This window comes from Mastomys coucha, unplaced genomic scaffold (genome assembly GCF_008632895.1).
Source record: "Mastomys coucha isolate ucsf_1 unplaced genomic scaffold, UCSF_Mcou_1 pScaffold11, whole genome shotgun sequence".
Taxonomy (NCBI): Eukaryota; Metazoa; Chordata; class Mammalia; order Rodentia; family Muridae; genus Mastomys; species Mastomys coucha.
Window position 1 is genome coordinate 26,189,491 of NW_022196893.1, and position 21,731 is coordinate 26,211,221.

A 21,731-nucleotide genomic window follows, 5' to 3' on the forward strand; every position below is an offset into this window, starting at 1 on the left:
GAAGAAGAAGAAGAAGAAGAAGAAGAAGAAGAAGAAGAAGAAGAAGAAGAAGAAGAAGAAGAAGCTCCTTCTTGGAAGACACCAAATTCTAGGATGCAAAATGTCATACCAACACTGAAAGGTCAGGATGAAACAAAGTCCCCTCCGTACCACAGAGGGCACCACCTACACAGTAGGCAGAGTACATAGAGGCAGGGCAGCCTCCTACTGTCACCAAGGATCCCTTCAGCTCCAATCTCTTGGATATGAATTTACTGTTTGCAATGAGTGCTCTGCAAAAACTGGAAAAACAGAAATGAAGTCTTGCTCTGAAAACAACAATTGCTTCTAAACCTTATGCACTAGATCAATGAGTCTGGGACCACCCATGTGCCAAGTATCTGCTGCCCTTCAGAGGAATTCTTAACTCATCAGTAACAGGGAGCTTGGCTACATGAGGTAATGCTTAGTGATCTGAAGCTCATCTTTTATTCAGTACGTGTAACCTAAACTTTGTTCAACTGAATAATTTTGATCCTCCAATGATCTATAGTATTGACTGCCGCTCTAGAGTGTTGAGGCACTGTTCATTTAGCAAAGGCAATCTCAACTTGGGTATAGTATAGGTGTCCAAATTGTGGGAAAGATGAAAGGGGGACTGCTGGCATAAAACCAAAAAAAAAAAAAAAAAAAAAACCCATGACTCTTTGCCAGTGTAGAAAGCAGAGCAAAAGGGTGGTATGGTAGTCATTAAAAATGGGAGGGAAGGGATACAATTCAATCTATGTTATTCACAAGATAGCCATATCTGAATGTTCTGCACTGTTTTGAATCTCAGTGAAAGGAAACTGTGCTGATAGTACTGCTAGCAAGGCATCCTTCTAAGAGAGCCAGGTGCCTTCAGCTTCAATACATGCCCCTGTGTTCTCAGATTCTCTGAATGCATGGGGAGCTCAACCACAGCATCATCTCCAATTATCACAGAGTGAGAGACAAGGCATTAACCATCTCCTTTTAAAGGGAGGATGTTCTTAAGGAACAGTTAATTATTGCTTTCAGGGTTCTGCAGATAAAATAATAATCTCCCTGGGGCCTGCTATTTATAAGTCTCTAGGGAGGTGATCACTGTGAACGGATTTGCTGAATTAACATCTCTGAAAAAGCATTCGTGGTGTTCTCTCTTCCTTCTTGGTATTGTGAGTTTTCGCTCATCTTGAGATCTATGGAAAGCTGGGGTCTGTCAGACACCAATATGCTTATAGTCCTGTCTTAGGGTTTTACTGCTGTGAACAGATACCATGACCAAGGCAACTCTTATGAGGACAACATTTCATTGGGGCTGGCTTACAGGTTCAGAGGTTCAGTTCATTATCATCAAGGCGGGAGTGTGGCAACATCCAGGCAGGCATGGTGCAGGAGGAGCTGAGTTCTACATCTTCATCTGGAAGCTGGTAGCAGAAGACTGGTTTCCAGGCAGCTAGGATGAGGATCTTAAACCCATACCCACAGTGACACACCTACTCCAACAGGGCCACACCTTCTAATGGTGCCACACCCTAGGCCAAGCATATACAAATCATCTCAAGTCCTAAGGAGACTTAAAAGTGACTTAGGATATGGTATGTCTAGCCTTGCTCGACATGTATAAATAACAAATGGACTATAACCATAGATGTATATTGTGTGCACACACATGCATGCGCGTGCATGCATGCACACACACACACACACACACACACTTGTTAATCTCATGAAAGCAAGCAAAATAAATTGTTACAGGAGATTCAATGGAGAATCTCAGTTATATGTAATGAAAAGTGTGTAAATCTTCAGCTTAATGTCTACCCTCTCGGACACTAAATTTCCTGTTTGTCAGAGTAGCATGGCAGACAAGGAGAGAGACATCTCATACTCTGATGATTTTAAATTAAATATGAGCAGAATGCTGGACAGAGGCACTTGTGGTGAACCCAGGAAATATAAAGATACTTAAATGTACATAGGCAATAACTCTTTCCTGTGACACAGTTCTTAGACGTGAACATTTCCCTCACTCGGCTCACGCTAGCTTTTCCACAGCAATGATGAGTTGGTAAAGGAGAGTGGCTTCACCATCTCCGCTGTGGCTTGCAGTGTTTACTGCCGGCCCACCCCATAGCTTTCATTCCTGACAAATACCTCTGTCCAATAAACAATGAACTTGACAATACCTGTGCTTCCTTTCCATACCAGTTCAACTCATGAGGACAAAGTCAGATGACATTAACTTGCTCAACTGTATCAGCCTGCCTATGATTCTCATCTTGGATTTCTGGTATAGGAAGTTGGTGTGCGATAATGTGGCCCCTTCTAACCCTGAGATAGATTTACATATTGAAATTTGAAGGACTTCCTGAAGGCATTTCCAACCTTCACACACTTGATGTCAGAATCCTGGGAGGAAACAGATGGCATCTAATATCTAAGGAGTTTAAAGGGGCCCTTATAAGCATGCAAGCTGAAACAGGGAAGCCAGTAAGTGATGAAGCAGCTGTCCCTCAAGGATGCATCTGCTAGTCTTACCAGCTCTCAGACAGAGTAGCAAGCATGTACTCAGAACTTAAAGAGTGTCACTGGGTAGAGAAGGCCACCTACTAAGAGATGTAGCCTTCAGCAAAATGGCAGGGTCCATCCCAACGACCATCTGGGCACCCAGCAGGAAAAAAAAAGCACAGTTGTCACCTTCTCCTCAGATACTCTTAATGTCCCTTAGTGATGTGATTGGAGCTAAATGAGAGTCCAGAAGAAAGAGAAGCCATCAGCACTTTCTGTATGACAGTCCCCAGACTATAGAGCCAGGCCAGACCAGGAAAGTGAAACTGAAGGTCCAGAGATGGCCAGAAGCATTCAGCACCCTCACCACCAACTTAGGCATAGAGTTAAATGAAAACCATCCTTCACCTTGGAAATAACACAGTGAGAGTTTGTCATCGGTCATCAGCAGAGCTAAAAATCAGTTTACATTTTAAACCATCTATAAAAGCAGGGCACACTCAGGAAGACACAGACTTGCATGGTGTAAGGTAAGAGAAATAGTTATTTTATTTTGCACAAGAACGAGCTTCTACTGAACAAATTCAACCAAATAATATTAAGTGCAGTAAACAAGGAAATTGGGAGGGGTGACTTTTCCTGTTAGAAAATGTTACATAACCATGCCTGTGCATTATTTATCATTACAATAGCTTGTTTCGGGTTTCAGAGTGCACTGTACAGATGCATCAGCTTCTTGGATTCTGAAAATATAACTCACTCGCCGCCTCATGTTTGACTGTTTCAGTGAGGAACCACGCTGGTTCAGGAAGAGTCTGAGATAGAAGAACATGTCCTGCACCTGTGGAGCAAGACGCTTTCCCAGAGCTGATGGGCTCAGGCTTCTTATCCAGCGGTGAGGATGTCATGGCCTGTGCGTCACACCCATTCTCCTACAAGGTGATCCCAGAAAGAGTTAAGGTGGCAGAACTGTCATCCAGAGAGATGTTCCTCAGGCTCTACAAATCCATAATCGACATCACTCCTTCCAGCCGTAAACAAAGTTGCATTTGGCTGGCCACACATCACTTTTTATTTTTTTTCTTTTTTGGTCTTTTTAAATGAGAAGACATTCTCTGAACAGATATCTCCCGTGAGGCAGGTAACTTCACAGCTCCTGAAGGCACTGTGGATCCACTGAGCAGCACACATGGCCATTCTAGAGAAGACAGTAGAAAGGAAAGTGGAAGGTGAGTGCTCAAACCATTCGCAGACTCTCATGCTTACCGATCATGACTAGCACATACGAGCAGCTCTATCCAGGACGCTGTCATTTCTGGAGTCCTGGAAGTTGAGTAATTAAATTGCTCCTAAGATGATTACCACAGAACCTACCCTCCTGCCCACTGACATGATCGACTGTCATTTTTATAGCCCATGGGCAGCCACTTGTTTTACATTGGCTCCTTTGTTTATTCACAAATATGTATTGAGTGAGCTTAGATTAGTAATGCAGACCCACTGAACACAAGACAATAGTTATGGTTTATCAGGAAGAGGACAGCAAGCGCTAGCAAACATAGTGATTTCTAAGAATCAGTGCTTACCAAAGAACATAGGAATTCAGCGTCAGAACACACCTTCTGGAAGACACTCTTACCAAGAGTCAAGAGTGCAATGTCATTTATAGGGCACTGGGTGACTGGAAGTGAACCTGAAAATCATGGTTGTTTCCTACAGAGCTCTGGTTGGTGTGAGCTTTATCCAACTACCTGGGATAGTTTTTGTTGTCAATGTCCAGAAAGAAGAGCAACGTAACAATTCAAAGGAGTAAGAGGATTCATTATGATTTGGTAGTAAAAAAAAACAAAATCCTGTTGGACACCAGTACTATAATGTTGACATGTGCATGGTTGAATATACTCCGATCAAACACAAAGCCACACGGTGTACACATTCTTAGTAACTTGCACTAGAAATGCTCTTCAAATTTGCTGGTGCCCATGCAGAAAATGGGAAACCGTTTACTGAAAACCTTAACTGACAAAAGTGCACTTGTCGAGAGAGCTAGGGAAGGCGTGGTGGATGTCTCAAAGTTTCAGGCGTTTCGTGTTTCTTTGTCCTGCTACATCAAGGCCTTCTGGTGAGAAATTTCACTAAGAGAAAAGAAATAAGGTGCTCTGTGGATAACAAAGGAAAGGCCCACTGAAAAGCCAGAGCAGAGCTGAGCAGAATCTGACGTCTCTCTCTGACATTTTTAATGTCAGTAAGTCTTTAATATCGCTGCATTTGTTTTGGTGTTAATATCCAAGTTATGTCTAGGAAGCCAAAAGTGGCATCACTAGGCTCTGCTTTGTAGAGCTATTAATCAAGCCACTCTTGAGCCTCATCGCAGTGAGCCCACATGGCCTATTTTTGTATATATTGAAGGCATTTACTGAAGTAAGTGGCATAATGCTGTTTTCCTATGAGAATAAAGTGTAAAAATCTTTATAATGATTTTTACCAACTGTAGGAATAAAGTATGATAAACATCAGACCCTAAATTCTATTTTGGAGGGATATTAGTCAAGCCACTCTTGAACCTCATCAGAGTAAGTCAGTCCACTTTGTATATATTGCAAGCAGTTACTGAAATAAGCGGCATAGTGCTGTTTTCCCATGAGAATAAAGTGTAAAATCTTTATAATGATTTTGCCAACTGTAGGAATAAAATACAATAAGCATCAGACCCTAAGTTCTTCAATTTGGTATAACTGACCTGACAGCCAAGGAACAACGCCCACTTTTGCCAGATTGATTTTCACTTTAGAAAATGCAATGTATCTACATTGTCGATATATTTTATGGAACTCATAAAAGAACTAGATAAAAATCAATGGAATAATATTGTCTTCCATTATAAAAAGAGTGATGAAGTCGGCATGGCTCGCTACACTAGGACACTGAGTTGTTACTGCGCATGCTGGTGGCAGCACATTTATGTTCCTTTACCCGGAAGACCTATCTCCAGTTTACAAGGCAGTCAGTGTGGTCTTAACAAAGCTGACCTTCCTCTGCTTACAGGACACATACACAAGCTGCGACTAGTTCCCTGTCACCCAGGTGTACAGCTTCTACGGCACGGGCGCACCTGGCAGGGCGCTCATTCCCGCACCAAGAGCCTTACCTTGCACTGGCAGAGGGTACACTCAGTGCCATGCTTGATCCAGGAAGACCCGGTGAAGCGAACCACGTTCATCTCATCCAGGCAGGTTTTGGTGATGTCATTGCGGATGGTGTCGGCCTGACACGGATCGGTGACACAGCGTGGGCAGCACTCATTCTCAGGAAGGACACTAAATTCACACTCCACCTCTGGGCAAGCCAGGGGCCAGCAGTCAACTTCTCCTTGCTGTGAGGGAAAGAGGTGACAGGAATGAACCAGAGAGAAGAGAGGCAAATAGGGGGGACAGGCTTTGGTTTTTATACTTAGAGCTTTAAAGCCCATGCATCTTCAGAGAATGTACAGAAGCCACACTGGATGATGGCATCTCTTCTACGATGGACGGTTAAGCGGTCTCTGAGTACTAAGGAAGCACATCACGGAAAAACAAGCAACAGCTATTTTCCCAAACAGTACAGTGTGAACAACTCCATCTTCTCTAGGGCAGACGGACAAAGCAGAAGAGTAGTTTAAATAAAGTGTCTGGTCCGTGGATAGCCTTGACATTCCCCTTTAACTTATTTATTAATCTAAAAAGAGGTTTATCCATTTACACCCCCTCAAAAAAGAAAATAAATACAAACAGAATATGGCAGTTTCCTGGCTAAATTATACATTTTTTCTGAGGAAGGGCTTTGAACACAGCACTCTTAACAAGACAGCATAATAGAAGACAACACGGAATTCGATTTCCCTCCCTTTTATTTTACATGGCAAACTGTGAATTGGACTTTTAAAAAACATTAGTTCCCATCTGTTGGCTGTTTTCTTCTTAGTTTTAAATCTCAAGGTTTCAGGGATGAAAGTAGCCTTTGAGCGCAGAAACCAACCTTGTCCTCGAGATTGATTTCTGGATTGAAAGGACAAAGAGGCGGTGATGCAAAAGCGGGGCCCCTAAAAATACCTGCACACAAACAGGAAGGGGCCAGGCCATGACTTCAAACGTGTCTTTCCTGTGACACCTTTCTATCACAAAGACACATGCACCATCTGTCCCTTTTAATTTACACAACCAGGAATGAGCAAGACATGTAGTCAACTGGAAAAACCAGGCAATTTTTTTTTGGTGTCTATCTAATCTTTTCTTCTTTTCTCATCATCTCCGGGGAAAGTTTCACAAACATGGACAAACATCCAGTTCTAATATGTATTTATCTCACAGTCATGGCACGTGGGACCGTAGAACACAGGAACCATGTAGAAGCACAGACAGGAACAGTCATTAGCAAGGAGTTTTCTTTTCTTTTTCCTATTTTACAATGTGCATGGGTAGGTGTGTATATGCATATATGTTTTCTTTGTATGTATGTGCATGTATGTGCATGCAGATGACCTCATGTAGAGAGGCCTAAGATTGATGCACGGATTATCCGTGCTTGACTCTCCGCCTTACTCACCGAGGCAGTGTCTCTCAGATCCAGACTCATCAGTGTGACTGCTCTTTCTGGCAAGCTTGCTGTGAGATCATCTGCCTCTGCCTGCTGCTGCTGGAATGTCTGGAGGCCCCCATACCCACCTGGCATTTACTTGAGTTCTGGGCATCTGAACTATTTTCCTCACACATGCAGGGCAAGCACTTTAATCATTAGACCATCATTTCCCTGGTCACAATATGTTATCTTTGTTTTGGTTTATGTGTGAGGAATTAACAGAGATTGGTTAACAGATTTACTTGGAGAAAGACTGACTTTTTTTTCATGAATGCATAGTTCATAATTATCTTTAAGCATAGGATGGATGAAATAAAGGCACAGGAGGCTTTTCTTAGCTTAGGCTAAAGGGATACTTCAAGAGGTATCGCTCCCAGAGAAGGCGTACACAATGTGGGCCACTCCAGCACTCCAGAGCAGTGGTTCTTAACCTTCCTAATGCTACGACCCTTTAATACAGTTCCTCATGTTGTGGTGACCCCCACATAAGATTACTTCTTCGCTGCTGTTATGAATCATAATGTAAATATTTAACATGCAGGATATCTGATGTGTAACCCTGTAAACCAGTTGACTTCCAAGGAGGTCATGACCCACAGGTTGAGAACCACAGCTCCAGAGGCTGCCTTCGGGTGTCTCTCTCCATCATTCATCCAGGCTCCGTGTTTGTAACTGTCAACATTTGAGTCAGCTGCTCGCTGCTGGTGGATGGAAGGGAGTGCTTTCCTGTTTAACTTACCAAGCAGCGGCACTGACGACAATCCTGGACCCAGGTGTCACCACTGTTGTACACGGTTTCCCCATTTTGATGCAGGCACTGACTGCTCAGCCTTGGGTCGCACTCAGGGCAGCAGGAAAGGTCAACTGTGGGGTTTTCGCAGTCACAAACCATCCGTCGACACATAACAAATCCAGTCTGTGTTAAAAGGGAAACAGTGTTACCATGCCCCTCGATTTCTTAGGGTATATATATGTGTGTGTATGTGTGTGTGTGTGTGTATACACATATATACATATACATATATTTATATACACATATACATATATTTGTATATTTATATACATATATACATATTCATATGTATATATAATATTCATATATTTGACTATTTTACAGCAATTTGGTTACTAATAACATTTTATTTTTTGGTGTATTAAAGCAAGATGTGTCATTATAGTGCTTTATAGCTAGTTATTAATCTCACAAATGGCCAAATTTCTGAAATAATTAGGCATTATGTTTTTTGTACAAATACCAATTTTATTCATAATAGTTGACTATTTTGTACATAAGGCTATTCATTTAACTTTAATTTAAGTACCCATCATTAACTAAGTTAACACAAAAGAACATATGCCTAATATAACATTTATCCAGAGAGAGATTTTCCACTCTCGGGTAAAGGCTTATCTATTCTGATTCATTTATTCTTTCATTCAAACATAATATTACAACTAAGAAAAAATTAACACAGTAGTAAAATGTTATTAATGTAGATAAATACATTGTGATAAATTGTACAATGGGATATTGTTCAGTAACAAAAAGTAAAATAGATATATATAATAATACAAATGATTGTGGAGAAATATACTGAGCAGAAAGGACCTAGGCACAAAGGTTGTGGAACCATGTCTTGTCTGGTTCCACTTATGTGAGGCTCTAGAAAATAAGAACTTAATTCTAGTTATTATTTAACTGGAAGCAGAGTTGGCCTGGCTCTGATGGGGAGGAGGGGAAGAGGAAGGGAGGGAGAGGGCTATCTAGGAAAGAAATGAGTGACATTTGGGTTAATGAAAATATTCAGTTATAGTAACTGTGGTTGTGGTTAAACAGTTGTGTGGATTTGCCAACCCTCGTTAATCTATACTCTTAAAATGTATGAACATCACAATCCAGGGAAGATGTTCTGTTTCTACGCACCTGGCAGGAACACACAGAGCACCTGTCGTTTTCCAGCACCCAGATCTGGCCGGTGTGTTTGACTTTCCCCTCGTGCACGCAATCCCCCGTGCAGTTCTTCCCATGGGGACACCGGCAATCATATCCACCGTCCAAGTTGAAGCAAATGGTGTCATTGGCACAGCTGTGCCTCCCAGTCCCACATTCGTCAATATCTATAGCCAAGAGAAGCAGCACGATATGACCCAGAATATTCTTGGTTTCAAGCAGCTGTGATCAGGCAGGCTGTCTTTCTCATTGACCCACCTGTGTTTTCCCTTTAAGTGATGATTAAGGCATTGGATCATGTAGGGAGTTCAAGGGGGAATTTTGATTTTAAGAAAAGATAACCTTGTCCAGAATTTTAACTTTCATATTTGTCTAAGTACCATTAGAATTTGAGAAACATTAATCTCTCTGAAAGTAAGACTATAACTAAATTTATTAAATAAAACAGCTTTGTGGTAGAAATTCCACAAGTGTTCTGATGTTTTCCTGGGGATATAATTCCCAGTGTCACACTGGTATTTACAGAACATCTCCCTTTTTAGTGGGAGAAATGCCGGGGGGGGGGTAGCTGAGGCCCTTTATTCTATTTCAAACCCTAGTCTCACGGCCACCTCCACACAATGCAATTCCTGCACTTTGTCCTGGTGCTGGTGTTCTTCCCTCAAGGTCTAGATTTGCTGGCAATGTCCTTGAACCCTTCTACATAGCAGGGATGGAAGAGTGAGCTGCAATTGCCATCTCTCCCAAGGATGCTATTCCTTTTTAACTTTCCTTTCAGATTAGCCTTTCAGCCCCGGCCTGACTCAATTGGCAGCTGCCCATTCTTCACCCGACCTCACCTATTTGGTAGCTGTAGTAGCCCAAAGCATTTTCATACAGATGAAAAGCAAACACATCTTGACCCAGAGATCAGGACTATAAGGAGAGATGTGATTCGTTCTATTTACCCCATAATTTAAAGGTCACACACCAAAATACATTTCAGAGAGATGATATGAGTGGCAGTAAGTGGTTATTTCCCATTTCATCTGCTTCTTCTGAGGAAAGGTCAAGAACGAAGTCTGTGCAGGAGGGGCTGGTTAGGGAGGACGTGGTCAAGGAGGACTAGGTTAGAGAGGAACAGGTTAGAGAGTGGTAGGTTAGAGAGGAGCGGGTTAGGGAGGGAACAGTTAGAGAGGGAATACTTAGAGTGGACCAGGTTAGGGAGGATCAGGTACAGTTAGAGAGGGAATACTTAGAGTGGACCAGGTTAGGAGGATCAGGTTAGAGAAGACCAGGTTAGAGAGAAGGAGCAGCTTGGAACTGGGAACTGATTTTTCTTGAAAAGTTTGAAGAGAGAGTTAAATGAATAATTTTTCTTTTGGTTGGTGTCTTGATTTCAGTGCTAATTGGAAACTTGGGCTGGTTGACTCAATCTTGGCTACATTTAACTTCTATATGAGATTAAGTCACATGATGTCTTTTCTCTCTATTTACCTTCTTTTTTTTATTCATTTCCTCTCTATAAAAGTTCTACATTGGGACAATGACCGCTAGTGTGATGACCATAGTGTGTTTTTTCCTAGCTCCATTTGTTAAGGGCAGTGTTTTGTGGTATGGGCTATAATAAGAGAAGTCAGCATTTACATATGCTTTAAAAATAAAGTACAATATACTTACACATATTTTAGAGTAGGTAAACTTTTGTCTTTGAGGACAAAATGAAATTTTAAAACAGTTCTACAGTGGGGTTTTTTACAATAATAATAATAGGACATATTTGATTGATACACTTCCTGTCTATTTAACGTTAGTTGTGATTATAGTGTGCAGCAAACATTAACCACGGTAATTTCATCTCTTTGACTGTGAACTCCACAGACACCTCTAACTACATAAAGCCCGTTTGCGCCCTCTGTAAGGTGCTACAGAAGGCAGTGGCTGAACATCTGTGGTCCTCTCTCATCCTGCTGGATGTCAGAATGAAAGCGCCATGGTTAGGTAGCACATCCCCTGCAGGCCATAATGAGTATGTCCATTTTCTCGAATGACTAGGAGATGTTCAGGAATGGAAGAGTGAGTATTTTATGAAAAATTTTTTTAATAAAGACATAAAGTTCAAGTGCCCTCATGGCTGTGGTTTGCATGTACTTCATTGTCCCACCTGTAAAATGGGGGCACTGTGCCTGATGGAGTATTTATAACCTCCCTCTATGAGCAGGTTCATTCAGAGACAAAGTTTGGAGCAGAAACTGAAGGAAAGTCCATCCAGTGACTGTCCCACCTGGGGATCCATCCCATATATACTCACCAAACCCAGACACTATTGTAGATGCCAGCAAGCGCTTGCTGACAGGAGCCTGATATAGCTGTCTCCTGAGAGGCTCTGCCAGTGCCTGACAAATACAGAAGTGGATGCTCACAGCCATCCATTGGACTGAGCACAGGGTCCCTAATGAAGGAGCTAGAGAAGGGACCCAAGGAGCTGAGGGGTTTGCAACCCCATAGGAAGAACAACAATATGAACTAACTAGTTACCCTCAGAGCTCCTAGGGACTAAACCACCAACCAAAGAGTACACAAGGAGAGACTTGAGGCTTTAGCCCCATAAGTAGCAGAGGATGGCCTTGTTGGACATCAATAAGAGGAGAGGCCCTTGGTCCTGTGAAGGCTTGATGCCCCAGTGTAGGAGAATCCCAGGACAGGGAAGCAGGAGTGGGTGGGCTTGTGAGCAGGGGGAGGGAGATGGGATAGTGGGTTTTCAGGGGAAATAGGGAAAGGGGATAAAAATTGAAATGTAAATAAAGAAAATATCTAATTAAAAAAAAGAGTTTTCTCAACCCTTTCCACCCTGTTTCATGGACTCATCTGTTGAGAGCTTTTAGCATTCTCTCTCTGATGCACCTACTGCTGTAACCAGTACTGCTGTCCATGTGTTCTCTATTTACTGGATGGATTGAACAAGATGCATTTAGTGTGTGTCTTCTTATTAAATAAATAATGTGTGATACTTGGCTTGAACATAATACTTTAAGCTTCATCAAACTGCCAAATTTAAACATTATTTATAAGTTAAAAAATGACAAAAATGTGGGCAAATAATTATAAAATATATAATTTTATGGAAAGATACTGGATTGTGTTCCCATTTCTCAAAACTTCAGGTATTGGAGAAATGATGGCACAGAGTAGGAAAGTAGCATTCCAGCGTGCCATCTGGGAGGAATGTCTGAACTGCTGAGAAGGCCGAGAGGAACTGCCAGAGCCTTACATTTATAGTTATGCAGCTTGTGAACAGACATGATGGACATAACTACAGCCTAAGGAGCAGAGCAACGGTACAGTCATTGACTCACACCTCCACGTGTGACGGTGCAGTCATTGACTCATGCCTCCACGTGTGACGGTGCAGCCATTGACTCATGCCTCCACGTGTGATGGTACAGCCATTGACTCATGCCTCCACGTGTGATGGTACAGTCATTGACTCACACCTCCACGTGTGACGGTGCAGCCATTGACTCATGCCTCCACGTGTGATGGTACAGCCATTGACTCATGCCTCCATGTGTGATGGTACAGCCATTGACTCATGCCTCCATGTGTGACGGTGCAGCCATTGACTCATGCCTCCACGTGTGATGGTGCAGCCATTGACTCACACCTCCACGTGTGATGGTACAGCCATTGACTCATGCCTCCACGTGTGACGGTGCAGTCATTGACTCACACCTCCACATGTGATGGTACAGCCATTGACTCATGCCTCCACGTGTGACGGTGCAGCCATTGACTCATGCCTCCACGTGTGACGGTACAGCCATTGACTCATGCCTCCATATGTGATGGTACAGCCATTGACTCATGCCTCCACGTGTGACTCCCACACTTCGGAGTAGTTGCAAATGCATTGCTCTGGCTTCTCCAGTTTGAAATGTTGCCCCTTTTTTTCAAGGAACATAAAAGTGGCACCTTCACTGATCTAACCGTATTCTTAAAGTTGAATCTCTCTAAATACTAATATTACAATTCTGCAAATCACTCCAATTGCAGGAAATGCAGAGACTTCCAGTCTGTTCCTTAAACCTTGCGGCTTGGCTCTTCTAAAGCACTCCTCCAGGTTGTGCTGATTTCGGAGTGAACCATACAGTTTTCTAAGAAATGGTACAGATTTTATTGATCAATAACAGTATAATCAGCTCCCAGAATAATGTTTTCAAAGTAAAAATTTTCTTTCTTTGTGGGTTTTCCTTGAGAGGCATTTCTGTGTATCTGACAGATTCCCTTACTGTGCCGTCTTATGTTTATCATGGTTTATTTCAAAGTGTAAATGTCTTTTTACTTTTTGAAATCAAGAGTGCACTTGTTAGTTTTTGTTTGAAAAGTATGTCTATTTAATATGGCAAATTCTTATCTATACTATAGTTAATACCCATGTTTAATTCTGATATAAATTATATGCCTAACACGCTTCAATTTAAAAGATTTCCTATCTCTTCTCAGTGTGGCTGTTTCTTTTTCTGTGGCTTGATACAATACCCTGACAAAAGCACCTGGAAGGGGAAAGGGATCACTTGGGTTTATGATTGTCCACTGTGGTGGGGAACTCAGGAGCTGGAGCCTGAGGGAGTTGGGCACATTTTATCCACAGTCAGGAAGCAGAGAGCAATGAAGGCTGTGTATAGCTCTGTCCCCCATCCCCTAACTGCCACCCCCACTTCTTTTTAATGAGCCGGTGATCTCAGCCCACGGAAATGGATCTACCTACACCACATCTCACTTCCCACCACAGTTGATTTAATCAAGACAACCCTCCACAGGCATGCCCAGAAGTTCATCGCCCAGGTAGTTTTAGATTATATCAAGTTGACAACACTACAATCACACTCTCTACTGGTTTCCCATCTCAGTCAATGTCACTAGGCAAATCAATATATAGTCAGTATATCATATGCCTGTCATTGTCCCAGGACTGGTTGGTGATCTAGTAGCTGACAAGCAAACAAAACCTCGGAGCTTGCATTCTAAGCTTTAGTCAGCCAACAAATAGAGGGGCATAGACTATGATTTCAGCAGAACTGGTTATTTCTTTTAAGGAAAGTAAAGCAGGGCCAGTGACCAGATTGCCGGAGGTTGAAGGCAATTTCAAATGGAAAATCCAGGAGAAACATTTGTGAGGATATCTGAATTAAATAAAACCCTGGGGTGAGGTTGGGAGCAGGCATTCCATTGAAATCAAGGAGCTCACACAAAGGAATTCCTCTGGTGTGTTGTTAAAATGTCCAGAAAGCTGGGAGTGTGCACCAGGTAGCCCCTTATCAACTACGCCATTGTCAAAGAGATGAAAGGCTCCAAAAGTACAAGCAGAAGAGTAATATTCTCTGACTTCAGCCTTTCAGGGATCATTCTGGGTGTCACACAGGTCTCAGGGAGTTAGGACTGGAAGAAGGGAGGCTAATCTGAAGACTGCATTATCAGCCCATACAACTGAGACTCCAGGCCACCTTGGTAACTGCAGGGCTGACGGGAGTGTTGGATTTTTAGTATTTTGAATGAATGCATTTAGAAACATGATCTAGTGAAACTAGAAACAAGTCCATCTGCTGGATGCTCAATGTGAAGGAAGTAAAGAAAGGACGGCTCTAAGACAATGACCTGGAAACCTTGCTCTGGAACCTGACAATGTTGGAGTAAATAAAGGGCTGTGATGTGGCCCCATTAGGTCTGAGATGCCATGAGAAATCCCAGCTGAGGAACTTCAGAGGCTACGAGATCTGTGAGACCGTGGCTAGGAAAGAGGCCCGAGAGAGGGACATGCACTTGATGTTGCCTCTGTCATGGTGACTTCAGAGTAATACAAAAGTAGCTGAGACAACATCCTGCTTGAAACGTGCTCATATATCTGTGAGACAGTAAGCACAAGGGCATTTTTCTCCCGTTCAAATGAACAAAGTATGCAATGATAGTAGGTAAAATTAGCCCAGGTTATCCCCGAGGATCAGTATAAATGACGGGGAAGGAGCTGTTCAGAATTAATCATCATCCTGATTGTCAGGTCTAGAGAGGGCCAGAGAAATGGTGGTGCTTCTGACAGTGTCCTAAATGATATTTGGGCTGAGCCCTGGCTGGACTTTCACCAGGTAAATAGAAGAATTGCTGCCTAGAGTCAGCATTCCCCAGAAACCTTGACAAGTGGGGTTCTGGTGACAAGCCATTACTTCCCTTATCCATGCCCACAGCCACACACCCTGCAGTGGGCATCTAGTTCCCTGCTACTCAAGCAGATCACAGCCCCATGGCTGTGTCCCAGGCTGTCTCTGCTCCTAGCATCAGGTTTAACCCGATAGGCTGCTGTAATTTTACTCTCCAGTCTCAACCTGCACCCCATGAAACTGGCAAGGCTTGGATCCCTTCTTCTATGTGACATCTGGAATGTGCTCCTTCTTTCTATTTGACATCTGGATGTGCTCCCTCCTCCTTTGTGAAATCTGGAGTGCTCCCTTCCCCAGTCTAGGGATCCTTCGGTTGCTGCTGTCAAAGTACTGGACGTTTGGGCCCACCACACAAATCTGTCTTCCTTTTCTTACATGAGCTCTGTGTGTAACAGGTATGGCAGACATCTTCATATCTAGGTGTTGAGGACCCCTGTTAGGTTCTGGAAGGACTGTACTGTGCATCTTAGGCCTATAATCGCACAGGTAATTGCCCTATGGAGCTCTAAATACCAAAGAAGCAGCAGCATTTTTGGAGTTTTGCTTTGGTTTTCCTTCCTGTGCCATGAGTTTTGATGCCACAGTGTTGTCACTTCCCTGACACTCAGCTCGCACTGTCTCCTGGTAGGGGAATGCAGAAGTGCAACGAATGCCTAATTACTGAGTGTAATTGGATTGAATTTTCCAGTCCTATACGATCACACCGTTCTTAGAACAGGGCCCACATCTTTGGTCTCCAACATTCGACACTCATTCTTACTCTGCCACAGGAGCGGCCTAGCATGGCATATCACCTCTGGCTGCTCATTCTCCTGGGACCCTACATCTTCTTTTTTTACTGACCTTCACAGGACTCTCCACCTGGTGCAAACATCCCATTGTCATGGTAACCATCTCTGCACTCACAGTGGTACCACCCAGGCAGGTTGATGCAGTTGGCACGGCTGTCACACTGGACAAAGCCCTCCGAGCACTCATCAATGTCTGTTGGGCAGAGGAAACAAAAGGAGGATTTTATACAGTTGCTTTATATGTTCTATTCTAGAACATTCTGCTGTAAGGCTACTATAATTCTTAATGCCGGCCAACCTTGAAACGAAAAAGTATAAAATCAATGTATTCACTTAGTAGTCAAAAGCTATGCATAAAGAATGTAGTGGTATTTGATAGTAACCAGAGAAACATCTAGATGGCTTCTTGTTTATTACAATCAATTCAAATGTGAGGTAAAAAACCATCTGCAGTGGTCTGTGAGTTTCACCAAATGTTCCCAGGCAAGCTTGATAACATCCTAAGATGGCGGGGTTTCAGTCCTTTCTGATTAAGAGTGTGTGTATGAGTGTGACTTTCTTCAGTCACCTTGGAGTGATATGCAGCACTTCCAGGCAGAGCTTTTATGGCTCTGTACCTGACTCACATGTACCCTTCTACATCTACATCACAAGAACTAGCAATTTCCAGAGGCTCCAGTGACCAACCTGAATTATGAAGGAGTAGGGCAGGATGTATGCTACACTGTCTGGGATGAGCAGATAACATGAGCTAGAAAATGTTTTTGTTGCTTTAAACCACTGAGAGTTTATGTTTTTTTTAAAAATCATCATCATTATTATTATAGGTATAAGCTACACTGACTAAAATACAATTCATCTTCAGTAGATATGACAACAGTGCCATGCATCATGTTTTCAAGAATGTGCTACAGGTGTGCCCATATATTACTTCAAACTGGAAAAAAAACAAGAAAAAAAGACAGAAAAAATAATGCCATACTAATAGCACGTTGAACACATGACAATACTGAATCAAATGTAAGTTACGGTATCTAACTTACATTTTACATGTGTGTTCCTTCATACAAGGAGACGTGAGGCAGAAACTGGCACAAATGTAGCTTGGCTGATTTCAGATTTCTATCACAGATATATTATCATGCCTCTCTGCTGTGAGCCCTTTTCTACTCATGCTGAGAAAGACAGAAAAATCCCATGACTCCCAGGTCTCCTCCTCTGCTTGTTGGGGAGACAAGTGATCCTTAGGATTGCTATACAAAATGCTTCTACTTTCTCATTACTTCCTGATTTTCTGGCTCTGTTGGCTTGACTGGGATCTGATCTTGTAGCCCTACCTCACCATGGCTGCTGAGAGTATCCACCTGTACCTACTACCTACATCTTGGTAGCTTCAAGCTATGGAGGAAGGTTCTGTTTTCCCAGGCAGACCATCTCCCTGTGTGCTTCCTAGGCTTGTAGCACATGATGGTCACAGCTGGCACATGGTGGTCACAGATGGCACATGGTAGTCACAGATGGCACATGGTGGTCACAGCTGGCACATGGTGGTCACAGATGGCACATGGTGGTCACAGCTCGCACATGGTGGTCACAGATGGCACATGGTAGTCACAGATGGCACATGGTGGTCACAGCTGGCACATGGTGGTCACAGTTGGCACATGGTGGTTACAGGTGGCACATGGTGGTCACAGTTGGCACATGGTGGTCACAGTTGGCACATGGTGGTCACAGTTGGCACATGGTGGTCACAGCTGGCACACAGTGGTCACAGCTGGCACATGGTGGTCACAGCTGGCACCTGTTGGTCACAGCTGGCACATGGTGATCACAGATGGCACATGGTGGTCACAGATGGCACATGGTGGTCACAGCTGGCACATGGTGATTACAGCATGTGATCAGGCATAAGGTGAAAAGACAACTGTCCTGTTGAACGAAGGCTGACTGATTTTCCGAGTCCTTTCTCTCTGTCTACTCTGGTTAGCTGAATGTATGCCTATTTCTGTCTCAGTAGTGACAAGCTCACGGATTTATATGCTAGTCTTGCTATTTTGGGGTTTGGCAGTATGGCTAGAACCCAGGGCCTTTCAGCATTCTAGTTACTTAGAGTCAGTGGCTTTGCTACTGGGGTGCAGAATCTGCTTCCCTTCTGTCCTCTATTTAAGTATTCCTCTTTTATTGTTCTCATTTAAAATTTATTTATTTATAGGCCTCATAGCCTGCACTGGTTGGGACTACATGACATAGCCCAGGCTGGCTTCAACTCATGGTCTTCCTGCCTCTGTCTTTTGTGTGCTGGGAGGCTGCAGGACAGCACCCTGCCTAGTTATGCTACTCAACTTTGAAAGAGATAAAGTTGAGAAAATGTGCATGCTACCTGTTAACAAGCAGCAAGTTAAACTCTAACTCATTTGCTACTTGGTAAGAGTTCTTTCAGTGAAACTAAATATTAGACATCCTCTCAGGTGAATGAGGTCCTGAACCAACAGTAGAAACTTCGTTCTACGTTAATATTTTAGTATTGTCTTATAATATAACATTTTTATCTCTGTGGTTCCTTTACTCAAGAATCAGTTACTGCCGCCAATAATTCCTACCAGCAAAATAAAGGTTGATGGCCAAATCAGCTAACTAGTGCCTTCCTGCCAAGCAGCCACCTAGGCCTGCAGGTTCTAGAAAAAGCCTCTTTGTCACTATGACTCCAGCAGCCCAGAGACTCCTGATTACAAAGGAGTCTGGCTGTTTGCAGTCACTCCAGCTTTAACCGGTCTTTTCTTCTAACAGAGACGACATGGGAAATTGTGCCACTTCTTACGGGCACAGAAGAAGAAAGCAGGCTGAGAATTAGGCTTCGGAAGCGATGCTCACTTGAAGAAGGCGGTTGGGGGAGGGCAGGTGCTTAGAGTCTTTAATTCTAGGGAAGCTAAACTTTTAGAAATGGCCATTGCCCAAAGCTATGGCTAAAGCAGTCCTGTGCAGTTTTCTGGCCCATGCTTTCTTCCTGAGTGACTTGACTGTAAGGTCTGCTCACTCTGTGAGATGAGATGGGTATGTACCTCTGCATGTCTTTCCTCTCAGTCACCCATTTTCCAGTCGCCACTCCTCCTCACTTCCCTTATTCACACCATGGTGCCCAAGTACCCTGCCTCCACCCACAGGCACCACCCCTTCCTACACACACCACCTCCTCACTCCCCTCTGTTTACAACACACACCTTCAGTGCACTGACTTCATCCACAGGCATGCTCTTTGAGTATTTGACATTTAATAAAAATGCTGTTAATTACATTTCTTCCTACCCTGAAGACTGAGGATGCCAACATAGGCTACTGTGGCATATTGTCTGTCACATACAGTCTGAACATTATTTCCTTTTTAAAACATTGTCATATAGCTCTTTAGAGAATGGATATATAAACATATGACCTATTTATTAATTTAATTCAATATTAATTACATACCTAATACCTGTTGTATGGCAACAACTAAGTGCTGGAGAATAAAATGGATACACAAGACACATGTGGCTTCTGCCTTTACTGTGCTATCGTCTATGTAAATTACATTTACAAAATAAAATTTATGAAAATCTGAATGTACAGCCACATAGACCACGGTTTCCCAGAGTGCAATATATCTGTCGCCGTCCGGTGTGGTTTATGGGTAGCAGTACACAAATATCTCATTTTAATGGCTATGCACTTATTTTCTCAATTATTTCCATTTACGGCAAGGGATAATCATAAAAACAGAGGTGAAATATAACTTAAATCTAAAACCGAGAGCGATTAGAGCAGCCTTAGGTGAATATTGATATACATGGTATGGTAACATGATAAAAATTAGGGCGTCGGACAGCACCGATACTCAGCAGGAAGCACTCATTCACATTTCAGGGGGTCGCAAAGTAATTTCTTATGTAACAAAGCACTCTGCTTTATTTAAAATGTGACTCGATTTATAAACCATATGCCATGCCTCAGTACAATGTGCTCACCACCATTCAGGATTCTGAAGGGAAACCGGCTATTCAATTCAAGTAACTACACTTTATATTTTTATTACCCTGATAAAGATAATAGATATTTGTTGTATTGCTGAATGTCCCCATTGCTGTCATTGTGTGGTGAGAAGTGTTACTCTCTTAACATCTTCTGGAATGCAGAATACTGTTGGTAGCTTGAATGCCCCACTGCAATGTCATGACCCAATGACAGGCACTCACACTTTTATGGATGAATGGTTTCCCATGGTGCAAATCTGCATGCATGATTTTATCCATTCCTTTAGGCATGACTTTTTATATTATTATTTTTGATACTATATGCAGCAGAGAGGGGTTCTAGGTGTATTTAACTTCTTGTGAATATGCCAGCACACTCAACTGATAGGTCATTCTGTTTCATTGTGACAATTCTGAGGAGCTGGCATCATGTTTTGCACAGTGGCAGCGGTACACACCTACCAACGGTGTGTTCATGCTCTCTCTTTCTTCCACACCTTCATCAGCACACTCCATCTTAGGTCTCTGACCTCACCCATCCTAGCAGGAGTGAGAGGGTGTCTCAGTATCATCTTGACATCCACTTCCCATCTAGGCCACCATGTTGGTGCACCACCAAGAGGAATCCAGCGATACTGAAGCCTATGCAGCGCTGATTACATGTGAAGCCCTAAGCCGGTGGGGGCTGGCTGCTACTGAGTCTGTTCCAGAAGCTGAGAATGCCGTAGTCAGCTAGTAATAAAGGCCAGAGATCATGCTAGATTTGTTTGTGGATTAGAGGCAATAGAAAGTGAAGGTGTGCTTGAATTTCCAAGACATGTACACCACACAGAAGGCACATTTATAATAAAGTAAGGCCAGACACTTAATTAAGGTAAGTACAGCTAATGAACAATTTTAGACAAGTTGTAAAATGAATTAAAGTAGAAGAAATGTTAGTGAGTTGTATAAACGCATATGATTTGGTCTTAAAATTTTAATTTTGTACTGTATAGGTATAATGTAGAAAACACTAAACATAAATCTTACAAAAATCTATTACTCCATTTGCATTCTAAGGAACTAGTTTCCCGATTCACCTGGGACAGTTAAAACTTTTTCTCATCTACATTTAGAACATCATATAGTGAGAGTATTACCAAGCTACCCCAAGACATACAGATTATAAAATCCAAAAATGTTTAGCCATAAAAACAAGAGAATTATGAGTAATATTCACATTCCAGAGAGTGAAGCATGCTTAGACAATAAAAATGGGAGGTGCCACTGAGGACAGATTGTCCCAGAAAGCACAGCCATGTTAAAATGCTCATTAAAAACAAGCCAACAAGTCAAAAATTATAAGCATCATGTGACACCGACTTGCTCTTTCTCCTTCAGGATTGCAGTTGAGATTAAACTTTCTGCAGGGCCTCCCATCATGGATTCAGGAGGCAACCAGCTGAAAATGACTGATGTTCCTGCTACTCAAGGGGTCCTTTCAGAAAGTGACAAATCTGTTCATTGTAAAATCCAAGGTTAGTGTAGAATTAGGCATATGAGTGATACACACTCTCCTCACTGTTTATAACAGCAGATGTTCTGCTATAATACCAAACTCTGAGTAAAACTGTGCCAATGTGTAGGAGTGTCTACACCTAAATGGGTCCCAGTGTATACTTTA

At 42.6% G+C, this 21,731-nt stretch overlaps 1 protein-coding gene across 3 annotated transcripts in view; it reads right to left on the reverse strand.

The window, feature by feature from the left end:
- Positions 1-3,030: 3,030 nt before the first annotated feature.
- Positions 3,031-21,731, reverse strand: part of Nell2 (neural EGFL like 2) — a 363,671-nt gene continuing 344,970 nt past the window's right edge. For all 3 annotated transcript variants that reach the window (XM_031353723.1, XM_031353705.1, XM_031353713.1), the window contains exons 17-21: positions 16,111-16,251; positions 9,050-9,243; positions 7,865-8,041; positions 5,660-5,884; positions 3,031-3,709 (exon numbers count right to left, since the gene is read on the reverse strand). In XM_031353723.1, the coding sequence (XP_031209583.1) occupies positions 3,659-3,709; positions 5,660-5,884; positions 7,865-8,041; positions 9,050-9,243; positions 16,111-16,251 (788 nt within the window). In that variant the 3' untranslated portion in view covers positions 3,031-3,658. The remainder of the gene's footprint in view (positions 3,710-5,659; positions 5,885-7,864; positions 8,042-9,049; positions 9,244-16,110; positions 16,252-21,731) is intronic.